We start from the raw sequence: 17,684 nt of genomic DNA on the forward strand, positions 1-17,684 counted from the left end.
ATGTAAAATAGGACCATTATGGATGATAGAAAGATTGTAACCAAGGCAAAGTATCAAATAAGGGTCTATCCCTACCCACACATCCTCCCAAACTCAACTCTAGAACCATCCTCCACCTGTATCAAGTGAAGGAAATGAAAGTAGGATAAATTTGATAAATAAGTTTCCAAGGATTAGCATGAGAAATATTCCCCAAACCATTCATATGTGACCTATATTTGCTCTTACTTACCTTATGCCAAAGAGATTCAACATCAAAAGAAAAACACCACAGGCACTTTCCCCTTTGAGAGAGGTTCTCGAACACTAAAATCCATATCCCTAAACCTCCTTTACATTTAGGTTTTCTATTCAAGTTCCAATTTACTAAATGATCCTTCCTTTCTTGCCCCACCCTTTTTCAAAGAAAATCTCTCATCAACTTCTCCAAACTCTCAGCCACCCTAATAGGAATTCCAAAAAAGGGGAAAAAATATATGTCAATACTAGAAAGACAAGCAGATGCCAGAGTAACACGTCCAACAAAAGAAAGATAATTCCACTTCTACCCATCCAGTCTCTTAGCAACACACCATACCATATATGCTCCCATCATGTCTCCTCTAAAACAATACGGTGCTTCAAACGGAGCTTTATAAGGATGTTTATAGCCCTCTTCCAATAACTCATCAAGTTGTTTTCCTACATAGTAGGTGATCCATACAAGGTAAGAGTCCAAGAGCATACATCGTCACCAAAGAATGGAGATAAAATGCAAAAATCGCTTATGCATACCTAGAGAAAGCTTCCCAGTAAATGAAGAAGTGGGCATATTAGGGGAGAAGACCATTGCACTTCAACGTAGGGGACTTGAGCTTGTGAAGCTCAATCCAGAACAAAGCAAGTCACTATGAGGTTAAGATAGGAGACTACTTTGGAACCATGAAAAACTACTACCAATCTTGGCTAAAGTCGGGAAGAACTCTTACAAGCATGGTCTTAAATTTCCACAAAATTGTCAAAATTTTCATCAAAATTTCCGACTTCCATCACTCTCGAAATCAAAATGGCAGTCTATTTCCGTCGAAATCTCAACAAATCATCCGAAATTTATCAAAATCTCAAAATTTTAGCGAAACTTGTCTAAATTTTGACTATACGATGAAATTTCGTCAGAATTCAAATGAGAAATTTAGGAGTGAAGTGAAATTTCTATCTTAATTTTTTTATTTATTTTATTGAAACAAAAGATTATTACAAGTGCTTTTGAAATTATATGAAAAAATAAACTTACAGTAACACTTTATTTAACCATCCACGTCTAAATTATCATTATTTGTATAATAAATAATATTTAAATAATTTATAAATTTCATTTGTATTAACTAAATATGTTTAATGTACATTATCTCACAAATATGTTTGATACAAATACTTTTTTACACTTTTCCACCTCATACAAAGCATAGATGTATTTAATTTGTAATATATTAGTCCTAAAACTTATATTATTATGTTTGTTAACCATTTCTAAAGTTTCACAAAGAATTCCATGCTTTACTACTAAATTCTGTTTTTTTTTTTTAAATTGAAATCAAAATCGAAATTGACATCGAAATTGAAATTTCCATCGAAATTTCCGTACTCTTGGAGCTTCAAAATTTGAGTCAAAATCGAAATTTAAGACCTTGCTTACAAGAATGACCCCTTAGCTTGGATGAAGGTGTATCATGTGTTTCACGTCAATGACCTCAAGCTATTCAAAGCAGACACTATAGATCCAAGCAAAAGCCAATCAACTAGAGCACCATTGAAGATAGCGCAACCTGACAGAAGAGAAGTTGAAGTCATCTTTGCAAACAGAAAGTTCACATCCTCAAGCAAGAAGCAGCATGAGTTCTTAGTGATGCGGAAAGACTTTGGAGATGAAGAAATCAGCTAGATATCAGCAAAAGACATGGAACAATTTGTGGGCAAAGTTGAAGAGTACCTAGCATCGATGTTGACTGCATAAGTGGGGAGAATGTCACGAGTCAAGCTTGTTCAGGACATTATGCTACCTATCACAGCTTGTTTTGTGGGAATGGAATGGGCAACCATCATGTAAATAGTTGTAAAAACGGGAGAATGACTCCTCAAACAGTTTGATGTTTCCTAGTGCCAGAGCTAAAATGGCATATAAAGCTCTTTAGGGGAGGGTGAGTGTTCATCAGCCTTATAAAACTCACTAGCTTTTGTAATTGTGTTTAGCTTACTTGCCTCCCTCGCTAAACACATGTTGCTTATGGAGGTGTTATTAATGAATTACGTTGTCTCCATGTTTATCGTGTGCTTGTCATTTGTTTACATTAGTGTTTTAAAAGGCGTTTCCAAGGTGCGCCTCAATGCATTTTTAGGCGAAAACACCCCAAGGCATATTTTAAAATACATAACTTCTCAAATGCATATGCCTTCTGCAACTAGGCATATGCCTCAGCCGAAAATTGCACTTTTCACGCCTCAAAATTTTTAAGATGTATACATATTGATCCCTCCATTAACCACTTCTCTGAATATAAAAAATATTTTAAGAAATAAAGAAAAGGTAAATTAGGGCATGAATTCCCTTCATTCGTGCAAGATCTAGTCCCTCTTGGGCCGCCTCGATGATGGCAACCCCTTGATGAAGCATCTCCCTTAACAAAGCATGCCCCTTGATGAAGCTTTTCTTCAATGAATCAGTGTCGATCTTTCTCCCACTAGACTCCTCCAATGCCATCATATCTTTTGTCGATCATGATTCCCAATCTTCTCTCTCCCCTACGAGCTGATTGGTGTCTTCGTGTCCCTGACTTGTCTTGCGTCTTGACTGTTTCTCTCTCTCACATGAACTCAAGTCGCTTTCTTTCATCAAGTGGTCTCCCACTTCTAGTCTAGTAGTCTACAAAGTATATATGACCTGCTCCCCAGCCTTTTTGTGTCCTTGTTTCATTTCTACTAGGTGTTAATGCCACATGGCTCTTTGATTATAGCTATGCCATGGGCATGTGGCTAGTTAATGTATTTAGACTTTAGAATTTTTTCCTCCCTACTATTTTTCAGTTTTAAAAATCAGACAACAAAATTTATAACCTATTTTATAAATTTCATATTAATTTTGATATATCTATTTTTATATATTCAAAATAAAAAAATTAAATTCTCAAAAGGCTTACATCTTAATGTCTCCAAGCTTATGCCTCACCTTATTAGGGGTAAAACGCTTCACCTTACAACTTCACCTTTTAAAACATTGGTTTGCATGAATTGCTTACTACTTCTACTTACTTTTCATTCAATTACTGTGAATGTGTTCTCATGGTAAACTACAGTAGACTTTGGGTGACTACTTAAGCAATAGTGCTTTAGCTAGCGCCGCAGGGCCCTTCACAAGGTGCAAAATAGTGCAAACATTCTTAAAACCCCCTATAATAGACCACCTTGATGCAAACCTATTAAAGCTGAAAATGAAGCGCTCGTATGACCATTAACTATCACAATCCAAATGCTCCACCTATCCTCAAAACCTGTTTTACTAAAAATTTTATCTAAGAAACCCTAACTTCCTCTATTAAACTCATAAGCTTTTTCAAAATCCAATATAAGTACACCTCCCTTCCTATTTCTACTCCTAGCATCTCCTTACAACTTCATTCATACCAATGTAGCATCTAAAATGTATCTACCATCCACAAACATTGTTTGAGATAGAAAAATAGTAGAGCTCAACAAAACACAATATTTGGACCACATCTTAGAAAAAATCTTACACTAGTCCTCCTAGCTAATTGACCTATAATCCTTAACATGAAAAGGATGATATTTCTTAGGCACAACAATAAGCAAAAAAGTAGAATTAATGATTTTACCAATAACCACATTAGCATAAAACTCAAAGACCACATTCAAACGATAGTTCTTCACAATACCCCACCATCATGAAAAAAAGGCCATGGTAAAGCAATCAAGGCCAAGTACACTATCTCCTTCCATGCTTAACACTGCCTCCTTCAACCTCTCTATAAAATGTCTCGCTAACCAACAACTTGGGTCTTTAAAAATAGGACTCCAGTCTAAACCATCAACCATACGGCTTCACTCACTCTCCTTAGAAAACAGGTTTTTATAGAACTCAATTATCTCATTCACAATAAGGTCTGAATTAAACACTCTATATACCCCCATCCACCTCAAATTCCCTTATCATATTCCTTCGTCTCCTTCCATTTGCTATCAAATGAAATATTCTTTGAAGAGGAAAGAATGTATAAAGAGGAGAAGAAAGTCATCCCACAAAAAGAAGAAACCCCATTTACTCTTGAATTTTTTGCCTCAACTAATCTCCTCCCTTAATAAAATCTCCTCAAATTCATTCTTTGAATTAATCCTTGTCCATTCCTGGTCCTCCATCATCATCCCCTCTCCTTCATTTCTAACTAAAACTCCAATCTCCCTAAAAATGTCAATTTACATCACCTTCAAATCTCCAACAGTCCTCGGTTCTAGACTTTGAGCTTCTCTTTTAAAAATTTCAACTTTTGGATAGAAACAAAGCCTGCCCACCCATGAAAATAACAATCTCTCTACCAACCACCACTAAATTATAAAAATCACAATGATTCAACCATAGATGGTGAGTCAACCACAGTTCTCAAAATGAAACAAACTAGGTCCTCGCTTAACCTAATTGGACTCTAAATTGGAAATAAATCTAAAATTGGTTAGGTACTCCATACTAACAAGGAACCTATCAAGAAGTGCAGCCACCTGCCAATCCCCCAAAATAGACAAAGTAAAAATAGCACTAGACAAAAAAATATCTCAAATTACAATTTCGAGTAAGGCCATAAAACCCCCATGTTAGGTGCGATCCTAAATCACCCCCTAACTTCTCCCAAGAAGTCCTAATAACATTAAAATATAAGACATCCCCCCCCCCCCCCCCAGGCACCAACATAGGTGACACATCTACAAGCCCCAGAAATCATCCCAAACAACCACTCCCCTCTATGCCTAATCTCTAAAAAGATTGACACAAAAGACCCTATCAGATATTCCCTAGAGGCGAATTTCATATCCAAACAACTAATATCCCTCTAGACTAGAGGGATGAAGGCACAAAATCCAATCAACAAAAGCAAACCACCACTCCCTCTATGCCTACTTTCTAAAAGGATTGACAAAAAAAAAAAAATACTATTAAATAATCCACCCAAGACACAAATCGCGTATCCCAAACAACTAAGATCCCTCTAGACTAGACGGAGTAAGGCAATCCAAACCCAACTTTAAACGTACAATCCCATGCACTCTTGACCAAGCAGCTATCCACCAAATCTTCAAAAGTACCTCTTGATGCCCTTACCCCCTGTCCCGCACTTGTCAAGCTTTACTCCCATCATAGTTTTTACAGAATTCCAGCTTTTTGCAACTCCCTCTACCTTTTTCCCATTTTCATTATATCATCCCATGCAGCATACACTAATATTTCACAAATTCCCTGTTGGATTCACCAGCTGAAGATCTAAATTCCTAAGGAATGAAGATGAGTCCCTATTATCACTCCCATCTCCTAAAGGTTCAAACTTTAACACTTATGCTTTATAAACTCAAATCCCTTTGACATTGAGGCTCATCAGCTGCACGTATAGCCCCCTTAGGGATGGAGAGGATCCCGTAATCAAGAGTAGTAAAACCTATTCACCCCCAAATTTCTGGGATGAAATTGGCCCAAAATGAAGTCCCTAGAAGGTGCAAAAGATTTAGAAGGAAGACCAGAATTGCCTCTTATGGGAAAGACAGAGTATTGTATGTTAAGATCAGTGGTAAGACACCTTGCTGACTATTACCAAGTATTAGAGTAATAAAAATAGTTTCTCAGCCTCCTGATACCCAATTGTCTTCTGCCATGGCTGGAGACTTCAACAAACTGCCACACTCCTCCAACTCCATCCCTTGCTTCCCAAGAGAGAGAAGACCAATGGCCTTTCTAGCCAGAGACTGATCCCCTGAAGCTTCTTGACAGGCTTTAGGCATGCACAAGATCAGAGAAATGTCCTAATGAGTTTGCAGTTCATCCAGTAATTACCCTTTTCGTCCTTCCCTACAACAGCATGCCCCAAGTCCCTTCATAGATTTTCAAAAATCTTATTCAAAGAAACCCATCAACTCCTCATCTCATCATTGTTTCTTACAGACGTATCCTCCAAAACTGTTTCATCCTCAATTTGCTTTGTAACTTATGTAAAAAATATTTTGCCACCATCCCTCAGCTCACATGGAGTAGATACAACACCTCCAGATTTGGGGTTAGGCTGCAAGGACTGTCACACTGCATTCTCTTCCCCAACATCACCTGGCTCGATGTTAGATTGCCCTCCCTTTTGACTGCCTCTGCTGTCACAAGGACCTTCCAAAATATCAATTTGTTCAGTTAAAAAATGTTCACACATGGTTAGATAAATGATGAGTTATCTCTCAGTAAAATACTTATTTTTTAACAGATTTTTTAAAGTGATGTTTAAATTACTTTTTGATGTACTAAATTCCAGTTTTTGATGACATTTTCTCGGGAGAAGTAGATGAACACTGTTGTTTCATTTGCTACGAATTACTAAAATAAAATTAAGAACAATTTAATGTAAAATAAGAACATAAATAGCAAAGAATTACTACAATAGGAATCACATACAGGTGACCGAAGAAGGTGATCCACCACAATTTGAGGACCAGAATAATAAATCAGTGCAAGTAATTGCTGGGCATGTGACAGCGCAAGCAGCTCCTCACTTCCAAGCACCACTCGTGGAAGCTTTTCAATGAACCTAATTAAAAAGAGAGACCACAGTTTTCAATTAGTAAACTCCTTCCAAAACAACACGTCCATGCAATCTCATGTTCTAATGAAATTCAAAGAGAGGAAATGCAGACCTGCTAAATATTTCAGCAACATCATGTTCTAAATGATGTTTTGGAGTTGACAAGAATAAATATTCAAGGATTTTCTGTGCATCTGCAGACACCTCTTCGGAGTCATCACATACCAAGACACACAAGCACTCCTGCATTAGTAGCAGCCACTACACATTAGACTCAGATCTGGAGGAAGACACATAATTAACTTTATGAATACCGCCTAAGCAAATTGGAGGATTCAAATTAAATAAAAACTTTCTCCATCAAAATATGAATGAGAATATTCAAGATCAACTGCCAATTATCATAAACAAATGAAGCTTCTGTACACAGCTTGGAACAACAAATATAATACAGCACAAACATCAAAATACAAGCAGCATACAAGCTTTTGTAAAATTTTCAACTTAAAGTGACACTTTAAATTATGTATCATCTGCAGGCTAACAATGTTCGGCCCAAATTGGAAAATGTATCTTGTTTGAACTTGGAAGGAAAGGACATTTTAGGGGAGTTAGGCTGAACAATGTTGGGCCAAAGTCGATTAAACATGTTATAACTTCCTTTGGGCCTGAAGGGTTGATCATTAGGCCAGCTTATCCTATGAAAAATAACAGGCTTCTTAAACTGGAATAGACGATCATAGGTTCAAAAATCAAAAGGAAATGAGCCCACTCCTTCAACTGGAAAAGTGCCCATCTTCTTCCCAACTGCAGAAGAGTTGTCTCAGTCACAGTATGATGAACTGGCGACTGCAGGGCAGGAAGCAGCTGAGAAGGGCCTTGAGCATCTTATGGAGATGCCAAATCATCCTGAATTAAAAAGAGGTTCTGTGGCAGAACGTTTGGGATTCAGGGGATATATCACATAAATTAAGGTTAGAGAGAGAGAACTGAAATATATAGAAGATGTGCAGGTGGAAAATATTTTTTCGGGATTTGCATTGAGCTGTCCCCCAAAGTAGAGTCTGCAACAGTTCATCTAGAATCATTCTCCAAATCCTTAATTTAGATCACGTGATATAAATAGCTCCACTAAATCACTTTTAAAGGAAGCTCTTCTAATAAACAGATCATAGTCATGCCCCCTTTCCACTTATCTATCTGTTAAGGCATGATACGCATTGTTAGCCGACAACCTAACAGCTTAAGCTGTTAGGTAAAGTGGTAATCTAACACTATCCAACTATCAGTTTCTTGCAACACAAAATCTTTGCCTTGACATCACCATTCACCAAAAACCTCCACATTCCACCCCTTTGAGATATCTTAAAGCTATATCAACTTTCTCAGTAAATGTATAATCTTCAGACTCTTAATAAAAGACATGCACCAAGTTTTCTTTGATTAAATCATAGAAGGAATAGGAGACAACCACATAATCTAAAATTTGGAGAGAAATCACCATACAACAACTACTCCTAGCAAATTGGAAAGCGTGACTAAACTAAACAAGCAAGAAAAGCCCATTTTATAACACAAATTTGAAACACTTGCTGAGCAAGGCTATGTCAAGAGCCTTTCTAGGTAACATCGAAAGAAAAAAACTAGAAATAAAGCTCTCAAACCCACAAAACAAAGTAAAATAAGTGCATTAGACACAAAAATATTGAGCATCTCAAACCCCTAGCTAATTTGCCAAATGCCCACATACTTGAAATAGCCTTAGAATCCCTACACCTTTCATTTAGAAACCTTGTGACACTAAAATCATCCAAAATACATGAACAAGACACTTTTCCAATTGCAAATCAAGCCATTTAAACTCTCATTCTTCAAGCAAGATATGGGAGAATATGAGCTTTACACCTCTCCAATACTAATCAGTAGTTGCAAAATATTGAAATAAAACTCCAATGCCATTCTCTCCAAAAACGCTACCGATCATCATCTTCACCAATCATTTTGGTTTAACTCATGTCCACCTAGTCTCTCAGCTCGAGTGTCGTTTGCTCATCAAAAGGAAACAAAATAAAATTTGAGGGATCCAAATTACAAATTTAAACATTCTAAGCAAAATTAAGATGGTGATATAAAAATTAAACATTAAAAATTAAAATTAAAATAAAAAAATAAAAATAAAAACCTCTAGTGACTAACTTCTTACTTTCGATAACAAAAGATTTTCATTGATAGAATAGGAATGTACAAGCAGGAGAGTAAGGCATACCCTCTCAAAACTCTGGGTTACCCCAGAATAATAAAAAATGGAAAACTAAAAAGAATACTACAAACAACCCGAAAAAATCAGCAGGCCCTATCATTTCAACCAAGGTCTTCAATTTCAATTTTAACTCAAATTTCGAAGCTCCAAAAGTACAGAAATATCAATTTCGATTTGGAAAAATAACGAAAATCAGTAGTAAAGCATGGAATTTTTTGTGAAACTTAAAAAATGGTTAACATAATAAAGTAAGTTTTAGGACTAATATATTACAAGTTGTAATGTAGTGTGTATCAAACATATTTGTAAGATAATGTAATTAAACATATTCAGTTTATATAAATGAAATTCATAAATCATTTAAATATTATTTATTATGCAAATAATGATAATTTAGACATGAATGATTAAATAAAATGTTGTTGTAAGTTTATTTTTTTTCATATAATTTCAAAAGCACTTGTAATAATTTTTTTTTCAATAAAAATTAATAAAATAAATTAAGAGACAAATTTCACTTCACTCCTAAATCTCTCATTTGAATTTCGAGGAAATTTCATTGTATAGTTAAAATTTCGACAAGTTTCACTAAAATTTAGAGATTCTAATTAATTTCTAATGATTCGTTGAGATTTCAATGGAAATTATGCGAGACAGAAATTGATTGCCATTTTGATTTCGAGGGTGTTGGAAACCGGAAATTTTGACAATTCATGGAAATTTAAGACCATGATTTCAACAAGGAAAGCAAATCACATTGAACATCCGAAAAGAGCATCCCCACAAAGCGTGCCCATTTTTTTAGGGGAAAGTCGTCTCTTTTGCTGGTTTGGGAGAAGATTCAACATTTGGCTTCTCTTTGGTGTGTGGGCAATGGGAACCAGCCACTAATCCACCGTCAATGAGAACTTGTATTTTGTGTTTTCATTCAGTAAACACTTCAACATTGGGAGCTAAACACGTCTCGACCATGTTTCAACCAAACCATCAAAACTTGAGCATGGGCAATGATCTCTTCTCAGTGACCCATCCTCTCACGACTCTTGAAGGAAGATGATTTTCGCCCAGTCCAGATCGATTTTTGGTTATCTCCTACCAAAGTGTGACAAACAAGTGCTACCACATGATGAGCCCTTCGAAACAATGAGTCCTCGACGACTCTAGACACATTGAACCCTCTGGCGACTCTATGAGGAAGACAATTTTCAACATAACGATCACTTCTTGGCAACTCATCCCCTTGAGAACTCGAGTGCCCATCTAAACTCTTACACACAAAGATCCTTCATCCTCGTCTCAAGTGCTCTCCCCTTCCTTCCTTGTCACCGTTTCTGCCTTAGAGATCTCAATCTCTTCAATCACAACTTTTGCCCTAGTTGACTACTTATCCCCTAGACTCTGCCATAGCCAACTCTCCATCTCTCCCTTTCGCTTTAGGTACCAGACATGGGAGGTCATTCTTACGTCAAAATAGAAAGAAAGGTTCTGTCTAGCCTCCTTGACATTTCACATCGCTAAACTCGCAAAATGGCATGTTTCCTTCATTGTATTGAAGGAGGAGTTTGTTCGGATGATGATTTGATGGCGGTTTTGTGTGAAGGGAACGAAGGTAAAGGGGTGGGTTGTGGGGCACACAAAATCACAAACAAGAGTCAATTAGTTAGAAAATTTAGTGTTAGGCCTTTTTCGAGCGAGAGGGGCAATTTTCTTCTCTTGAAGAAGGAAACTAGTGGAGAGAGGTGGTCGGACATCCAAATACTAGGGTATAGCATATGAGGTGGAAGTCTTTCCTTGTTGCCTTGCTGGAATTGTTGAGGCTTAGCAAGACCAACGCAAACATTCTTAAGAGCAAGCTAAGGCGCATCAATTGTGGTTTGTGGGAAATCGATAGGATAAGGGAGGATGGTGAAAAGCAAGTTCATACTTACAAACTTTTGGCAAGACCCTCTTTCGCCAACAAAATTAGGTTGCTCTGGCGGTGAAGGTAGTTAACACAGAGAACTCAAAACCCCGTAATAACAAGGGTTGGGAGGGATTATTTCCTAAATCAGTCCTTGCAATTAAGCACATTACAGTTGAATGGGGGTTGTTCAAAATTTAAAAATCGCAATGGGTTTGAAGGGCTAAAAACAAGTAGGTCTGTGTGTAGGGGCCCAAGTCTACTAGGTCTATGAAACTAAATTGGTGTGGGTTCAGAAGAAGAGGGCCTCTCCATCTAACGAGGCCGGTAGATGTGCTCTAAATGCTGGTATGAAGCCTAACAAAATTGAAAGGGGGGGGGGGGGGGAGTATTCATGCTCACGTAGGGCTGAATCACAATTACGGACAGAAGGCTGCAGTTAGTTCTAAGGAAGGCAGAACAAATGGTAAATGTTCAGTGTACGATGATACTTGTCACTCCAGGGAGGAAGCTCCAACTCTGTCAGGAACCTGTGGATTGGCTTATAGGATTTCAACATAAATCAGAAATATCAATTTTCTCCTTTACAATCAGATTTTAAGGATAATCAGAAGGCTACTTTTGAAGACGAAACAGATTTCAACTCTTCGTTTGACTTGGAGGATGATATGAGCAGTGTATGAATCTAAGAAGGAACTGTTAGTTGACCAGACGAGAGCTGAGTTCAAACTTGCAGAAGAAAATGGGCTATTTCCATTACCCAATGGAAATGGAGATGATGATTTGTGTCGGATTTCTAGGGAATAAATTAGGAAATTGTATTTTTTGCAAATAAAAATTGAAATTACTATTTCAGATTCTAGTAGTTTCTTTTTCCTGTTTTCTAGCCTAGAGATCGGCTGATTTGGTTTGCTGAGTTTGTGGTGATTTGATTTGCTGATTTTGTGACCTTCCTAATTTGGTGGTCTTCCTCTACTATTTATCTTGTAATTGTGTCTCTTGAAATTCAATAAGAAGGGTTATTCTTCTTCTCAAAAAACCTTCATGGTATCAGAGCCTCATGCTCTTTTTCTTTTTGTTCTTTCTTATGATGTCATATAAGTTGGAGATGACCGGTGCCCAAAGAAATCCTACGGGCTCTTCTGGTACTTTCGAAACCATTTCGCCCAATCCCACTATTCCTCCCAAGCCTGTATCTGCCAATTACTATTCCAAGAATTCGGCCCTTTATCTCACGACTAAAAAACTCAATGGGCACAACTATCTCAAGTGGGCTCAATCCGTAAAATTGGCAATTGAAGGCAAAGGCAAAATGGGGCACTTGACTGGTGAAATATCGAAAACTGCTGCTAGTGACCCTAATCTAAAAAAATGGCAGTCCAAAAATTCTTTTATTATTGCTTGGCTCATCAATTCCATGGAACCTGCCATTGGAAAACCTCACCTATTTCTCCCACTGCTAAAGACGTCTGGGAGGCTGTTCGAGATCTTTATTCGGACCTGGAGAATTCTTCTCAAATATTTGAGTTTAAAACTCGACTCTGGTGATCCAAGCTGAATGATTGCGATGGTACTACTTATTACAACAAATTGGTAACGTTACGGTAGGAACTTTGTCAGTGTAATGATGATGTTTGGGAGAATTTGAACGACCACGCTCGCCACAAGAAGAGAGAGAAAAATGACAGCATTTACATGTTTGTAGCCTGCCTTAATCAAAGTTTGGACGAGGTCCGAGGCTGCATTCTTGACACGAAATCATTGCCCTCTATTTGAGAAGTTTTTTCTGAAGTTAGACAAGAGGAGTCAAGGAGAAAAATCATGTTGCGCAACACCGAACCTGGTTTCAACTTGGAACCTAAGAGCTCTGCTCTTGTGTCAAGAGGTGTTGATTTTGACAATGACGGGCGTAAGAAACCTTGGTGCAAGCATTGCAAAAAAATTGTGGCATACGAAGGAGACGTGTTGGAAGCTTCATGGTAAACCAGCAAATTGGAAGCCAAAATCCAAATGTGACAATCACGCCTACCAAGCCACTGCTGAAAAGACTGAAGAGCCTTCTACCAGCTGGGACGCAATCCATTTTACCAAGGAGCAATTAGAGCACCTATACAAATTGTTTCAATCTCCAAAACTATCCTTAACTCTGTCTTGTTCTTTAGTACAGAAGGGTAACTCTCTTGCTACGACGTTTTTAGGTGTTATTCCTAACTATCTTCATTCTTGGATAACTGATTCTAGCGCAACTAATCATATGAATGGTTGCTCCAAATTGTTATCATCCTATAGTCTGTGTGCAGGCAATAAAAAGGTCAAAATTGCAGATGGTTCACTCTCGGTAATTGCCGGCATAGGAACTATCAAACTCACTTCGTTGTTAACTCTCCATGATGTGCTCCACGTTCCAAATTTGTCTTGTAATTTGTTGTTCATCAGAAAAATTACCTTTGATCATCAATGTCAAGCTAATTTCTACTTTTCTTATTGAGTTTCAGGAATTGACCATAGGGAGGATGATTGGCAGTGCAGAGGAAAAAGATGGACTCTATTATTTTGACGATGGACCTAACTTGAGTAGACAATGTCAAAGTACTTGCTTAAATTTTGTTTCTATTTTCAAAGATAATGATATCAAGTTGTCATTATAGGGTAGGCCATCCTAGTTTTCAATATTTAAAATACTTGTTTCCCAATTTATTTCAAAATAAAAGTCCATCTTCTTTTCAATGTGAAGTTTGTCAGTTTGCTAAACATGATTGTGCACCCTTTTCAACCCAACCCTACAAACCAACTACACCATTTATTGTGATTCATAGTGATATCTGGGGCCTATGTAGAACATCTACATATTCTGGAAAAAAATAGTTTGTGACCTTTATTGATGAAGGAACAATCTGAAGTGAAAACAAATTTCAAAACTTTTTACACCATGGTACAAACAAAATTTCAAAAAAATATTCAAATATTGCGGAGTGATAATGGTCGAGAATATTTCAAAAACATTTTGGGCCAATTTTTTCTTGCAAAAGGAATTGTTCATCAAAGCTCTTGTGTTGACACTCCGCCAAAAAATGGTTTGGCTAAAAGAAAAAACAAACACTTATTGGAAGTAGCTCTGACATTGCTTTTTACCAATCAGGTACCTAAATATCTTTGGGGTGAGCCATTCTTACTGCTACATATCTCATAAATATAATGCCTAATAAGGTTTTAAGCTTTGAAACACCTTTTGATGTTTTTCATAAGTTTTATCCAATAAAACGAATTTCTTCTTCTTTACCACTAAAGAAATTAGGTTGTACAACTTTTGTTCATATTCAGTCATAATCGAGGAAAACTTGAACCTCGAGCCACAAAATGTGTGTTTGTTGGTTATGCTCCCACTCAAAAGGGGTATAAATGTTTTGAACCAATTTCCAAAAAAAATGTTTGTTACTATGGATGTTACATTCTTTGAATTACATCCCTATTTTACACTTCATCTTTAGGGGGGAAACAAAACAAAGATTCGACTGTGTTTCATGATTTTTTCCAAAATGAAGACTCGCAAAATGATCCTTCTCCAACTTTGATAATTCAACCTGAAACCCAAGCTTTATCATACCAGGAGAAAGTAAGTCGAGTATTTTAGATACTGAAAAGGCAGGTCTTCGTATAGTGCCATCTCATGATGTTCATGATCCTATAATGACTAACAAAGGAGAAACAGACAAAAAACACCACAGCGTTGGTACCATTTGACATTGTCTACTCGCGACAGAGGACAAATCGAAAGAAAGGGTCTTCCAATCCTATACACTGTTCAGAATCCATAAACCCTCCAGGTAATGTCGTCACCGAGCCTTTATCTCATGTTCAGTCCATTTCATCTTCGAGTTCTGAGTCCTCTAGTTATGAACCCGAGTCTGGTTCCAATCCTAAGTTTGATGATTCTGAACTTCCCATTGCTATCTGGAAGAGTGTGAGGTCTTGCACCCAACATCCATTGTCCAATTATGTGTCATATGAAAATCTCTCACCTGTTTTTCGTGCTTTTACCTCACAATTGTCTTGTATGGAGATTCCTAATACCGTGCAGGATGCACCAAATTTCCTGAGTGGAAGGAGGTTGTCTTCAAGGAGATGAAAGCTCTTGAAAAAAATGGCACATGGGAGTTAGTTGATCTACCAAGAGGAAAGACAATTGTAGGGTGCAAATGGGTGTTTACAGTCAAGAATAAATCTAATGGTTCTCTAGAACGGTATAAAGCTTGATTGGCCGCCAAAGGATTCACTCAGACCTATGGCATTGATTACTTGGAGACATTCACCCCAGTCGCAAAGCTAAACTTTGTAAAAGTTCTTTTATCACTTGCAACCAAGGTCTTAAATTTCGATTTTAACTCAAATTTCGAAGCTCCAAAAGTATGGAAATTTCAATAAAAATTTTAATTTTGATGTCAATTTCGATTTCGATTTGAAAAAATAATGGAAATTAGTAGTAAAGCATGGAATTCTTTGTGAAATTTTAGAAATAATTAACAAACATAACAATATAAGTTTTAGGACTAATATATCACAAATTAAATACATTTATGCTTTGTATGAAGTGGAAAAGTTGTAAAATAGTATTTGTATCAAACATATCTGTGAGATAATGTACATTAAAAATATTTAGTTAATACAAATGAAATTTATAAATCATTTAAATATCATTTATTATACAAATAATGATAATTTAGACATGAATGGTTAAATAAAATGTTACTGTAAGTTTATTTTTTCATATAATTTCAAAAGCACTTGTAATAATCTTTTGTTTCAATAAAGTAAATAAATAAATTAAGATAGAAATTTCACTTCACTCCTAAATTTCTCATTTGAATTCTAATGAAATTTCATCTTATAGTTAAAATTTCGACAAGTTTCGCTAAAATTTCAAGATTGATAAATTTCGGATGATTCATTGAGATTTCGACAGAATATTATGCAAGACAGAAATCGACTGCCATTTCGATTTCAAGGGTGATGGAAATCATAAATTTCAATGGAAATTTTGACACTTTCATGGAAATTTAAGACCATGCTTGCAGCTAATCGTGACTAGCCTCTGCAACAGTTGGACGAAAAAAATGCATTTCTCAATGGAGACCTAGAGGAAGAAGTGTACATGGATACACCTCCAAGATTTGGTGAAAAGTTTGGCACAAAGGTGTGAAAACTGATGAAGTCTTTATATGGGTTAAAAAAGTCACCAAGAGCCTGGTTTGAGAAATTCACTCAATTTGCTAAAAGTCAGGGGTATACTCAAGGGCAAGGTGATCATACGATGTTTATAAGACATTCACAGGATGGGAAGATAGCGATACTAATGGTGTATGTAGACGATATAATTCTCACTGGAGATGACGTACTTGAGATGAACCGATTGAAGACTTCCCTCTCATCAACGTTTGAGGTCAAGGACTTAAGGATCTCTAAGGTATTTCCTTCGAATGGAGGTTGCTCGGTCGAAGAAAGGGATTGTTGTCTCCCAACAGAAGTATGTCCTTGACCTCCTTAAGGAGACTGGGATGAGTGGTTGTAGGCCAGCAGACACTCCAATAGATCCCAATCGGAAACTTGGAGATGACAAGGAAGTTGATCCAGTGAATACAACTCGGTATCTAAAGTTGGTGGGAAAGTTAATTTACTTATCGCATACATGGCCCGATATTGCTTTTGCTGTGAGTTTGGTAAGCCAGTTTATGCATTCACCCTACGAGAAACATCTTGAAGCAGCTTATCGGACTCTCAGATGCTTGAAAAGTACACCAGACAAGGGTTTACTCTTCCAGAATACCACATAGTAGAACATAGAGGCATACACTGATGCAGATTGGGTAGGCTCAGTTATTGACAGGAGATCCACGTCATGATATTGTGCTTGCGTCTGGGGAAATATAGTCACATGGCAAAGCAAGAAATAGAATGTGGTTGCAAGGAACAGGGCCAAGGCAGAATATAGGGCTATGGCTAACGGAGTTTGTGAGATGCTATGATTGAAGAGAATTCTTGAAGAGCTGCGGATGCCGGTGAACATGCCAATGAAGTTGTATTGTGACAACAAAGCTGCCATAAGTATTGCTCAAAATCCAGTACAACATAATTGCACAAAGCATGTAGAGATTGACAGACACTTCATAAAAGAGAAGATTGACAGTGGAGTTGTTTGCATGCCTTTTGTTCCTACTACTCAACAAATAGTCGACCTTGTTTTGAGCTCTTTTTAAACAAGTTGAGCATGATAGATATCTACGCTCCAACTTGAGGGGGGGTGGGGTGTCATTTTTTTGGGGAATAAATGAGGAAATTTTATTTTTTGCAAATAAAATATGAAATTACTATTTCAGATTCTAGTAGTTTCCATTTCCTGTTTTCTAGCCTAGAGATCTGCTTATTTGATTTGCTGATTTTGTGGCCTTCCTAATTTGGTGGCCTTCCTCTACTATTTATCTTGTAATCGTGTCTCTTGAAATTCAATAAGAATGGTTATTCTTCTTCTCAAAATGGAGAAAGAATATCAACATAAGGATCTTGCATGCACACAAATAGGTAAAGATTGCATTAATCATCTTGCAAATCAATTGATTGACTTATAAGGGGACTTTGCCTTCTAACCCTAATCTTAATCTCCTTCATGTTGATAACATGAATGTTCCTCCCTTGGGTGTTGAGGGAGATATTAATG

At 36.9% G+C, this 17,684-nt stretch overlaps 1 protein-coding gene across 1 annotated transcript in view; it reads right to left on the reverse strand.

Moving 5' to 3' along the window:
* The window catches only part of LOC131154857 (uncharacterized), a 110,852-nt gene that overhangs the window by 42,002 nt on the left and 51,166 nt on the right, over positions 1-17,684 (reverse strand). Inside the window, exons 8-9 of the mRNA XM_058107647.1 lie at positions 6,928-7,058; positions 6,689-6,821 (exon numbers count right to left, since the gene is read on the reverse strand). Of these exons, the coding sequence (XP_057963630.1) occupies positions 6,689-6,821; positions 6,928-7,058 (264 nt within the window). The remainder of the gene's footprint in view (positions 1-6,688; positions 6,822-6,927; positions 7,059-17,684) is intronic.

Source organism: Malania oleifera, chromosome 5 (genome assembly GCF_029873635.1).
Source record: "Malania oleifera isolate guangnan ecotype guangnan chromosome 5, ASM2987363v1, whole genome shotgun sequence".
NCBI lineage: Eukaryota > Viridiplantae > Streptophyta > Magnoliopsida > Santalales > Ximeniaceae > Malania > Malania oleifera.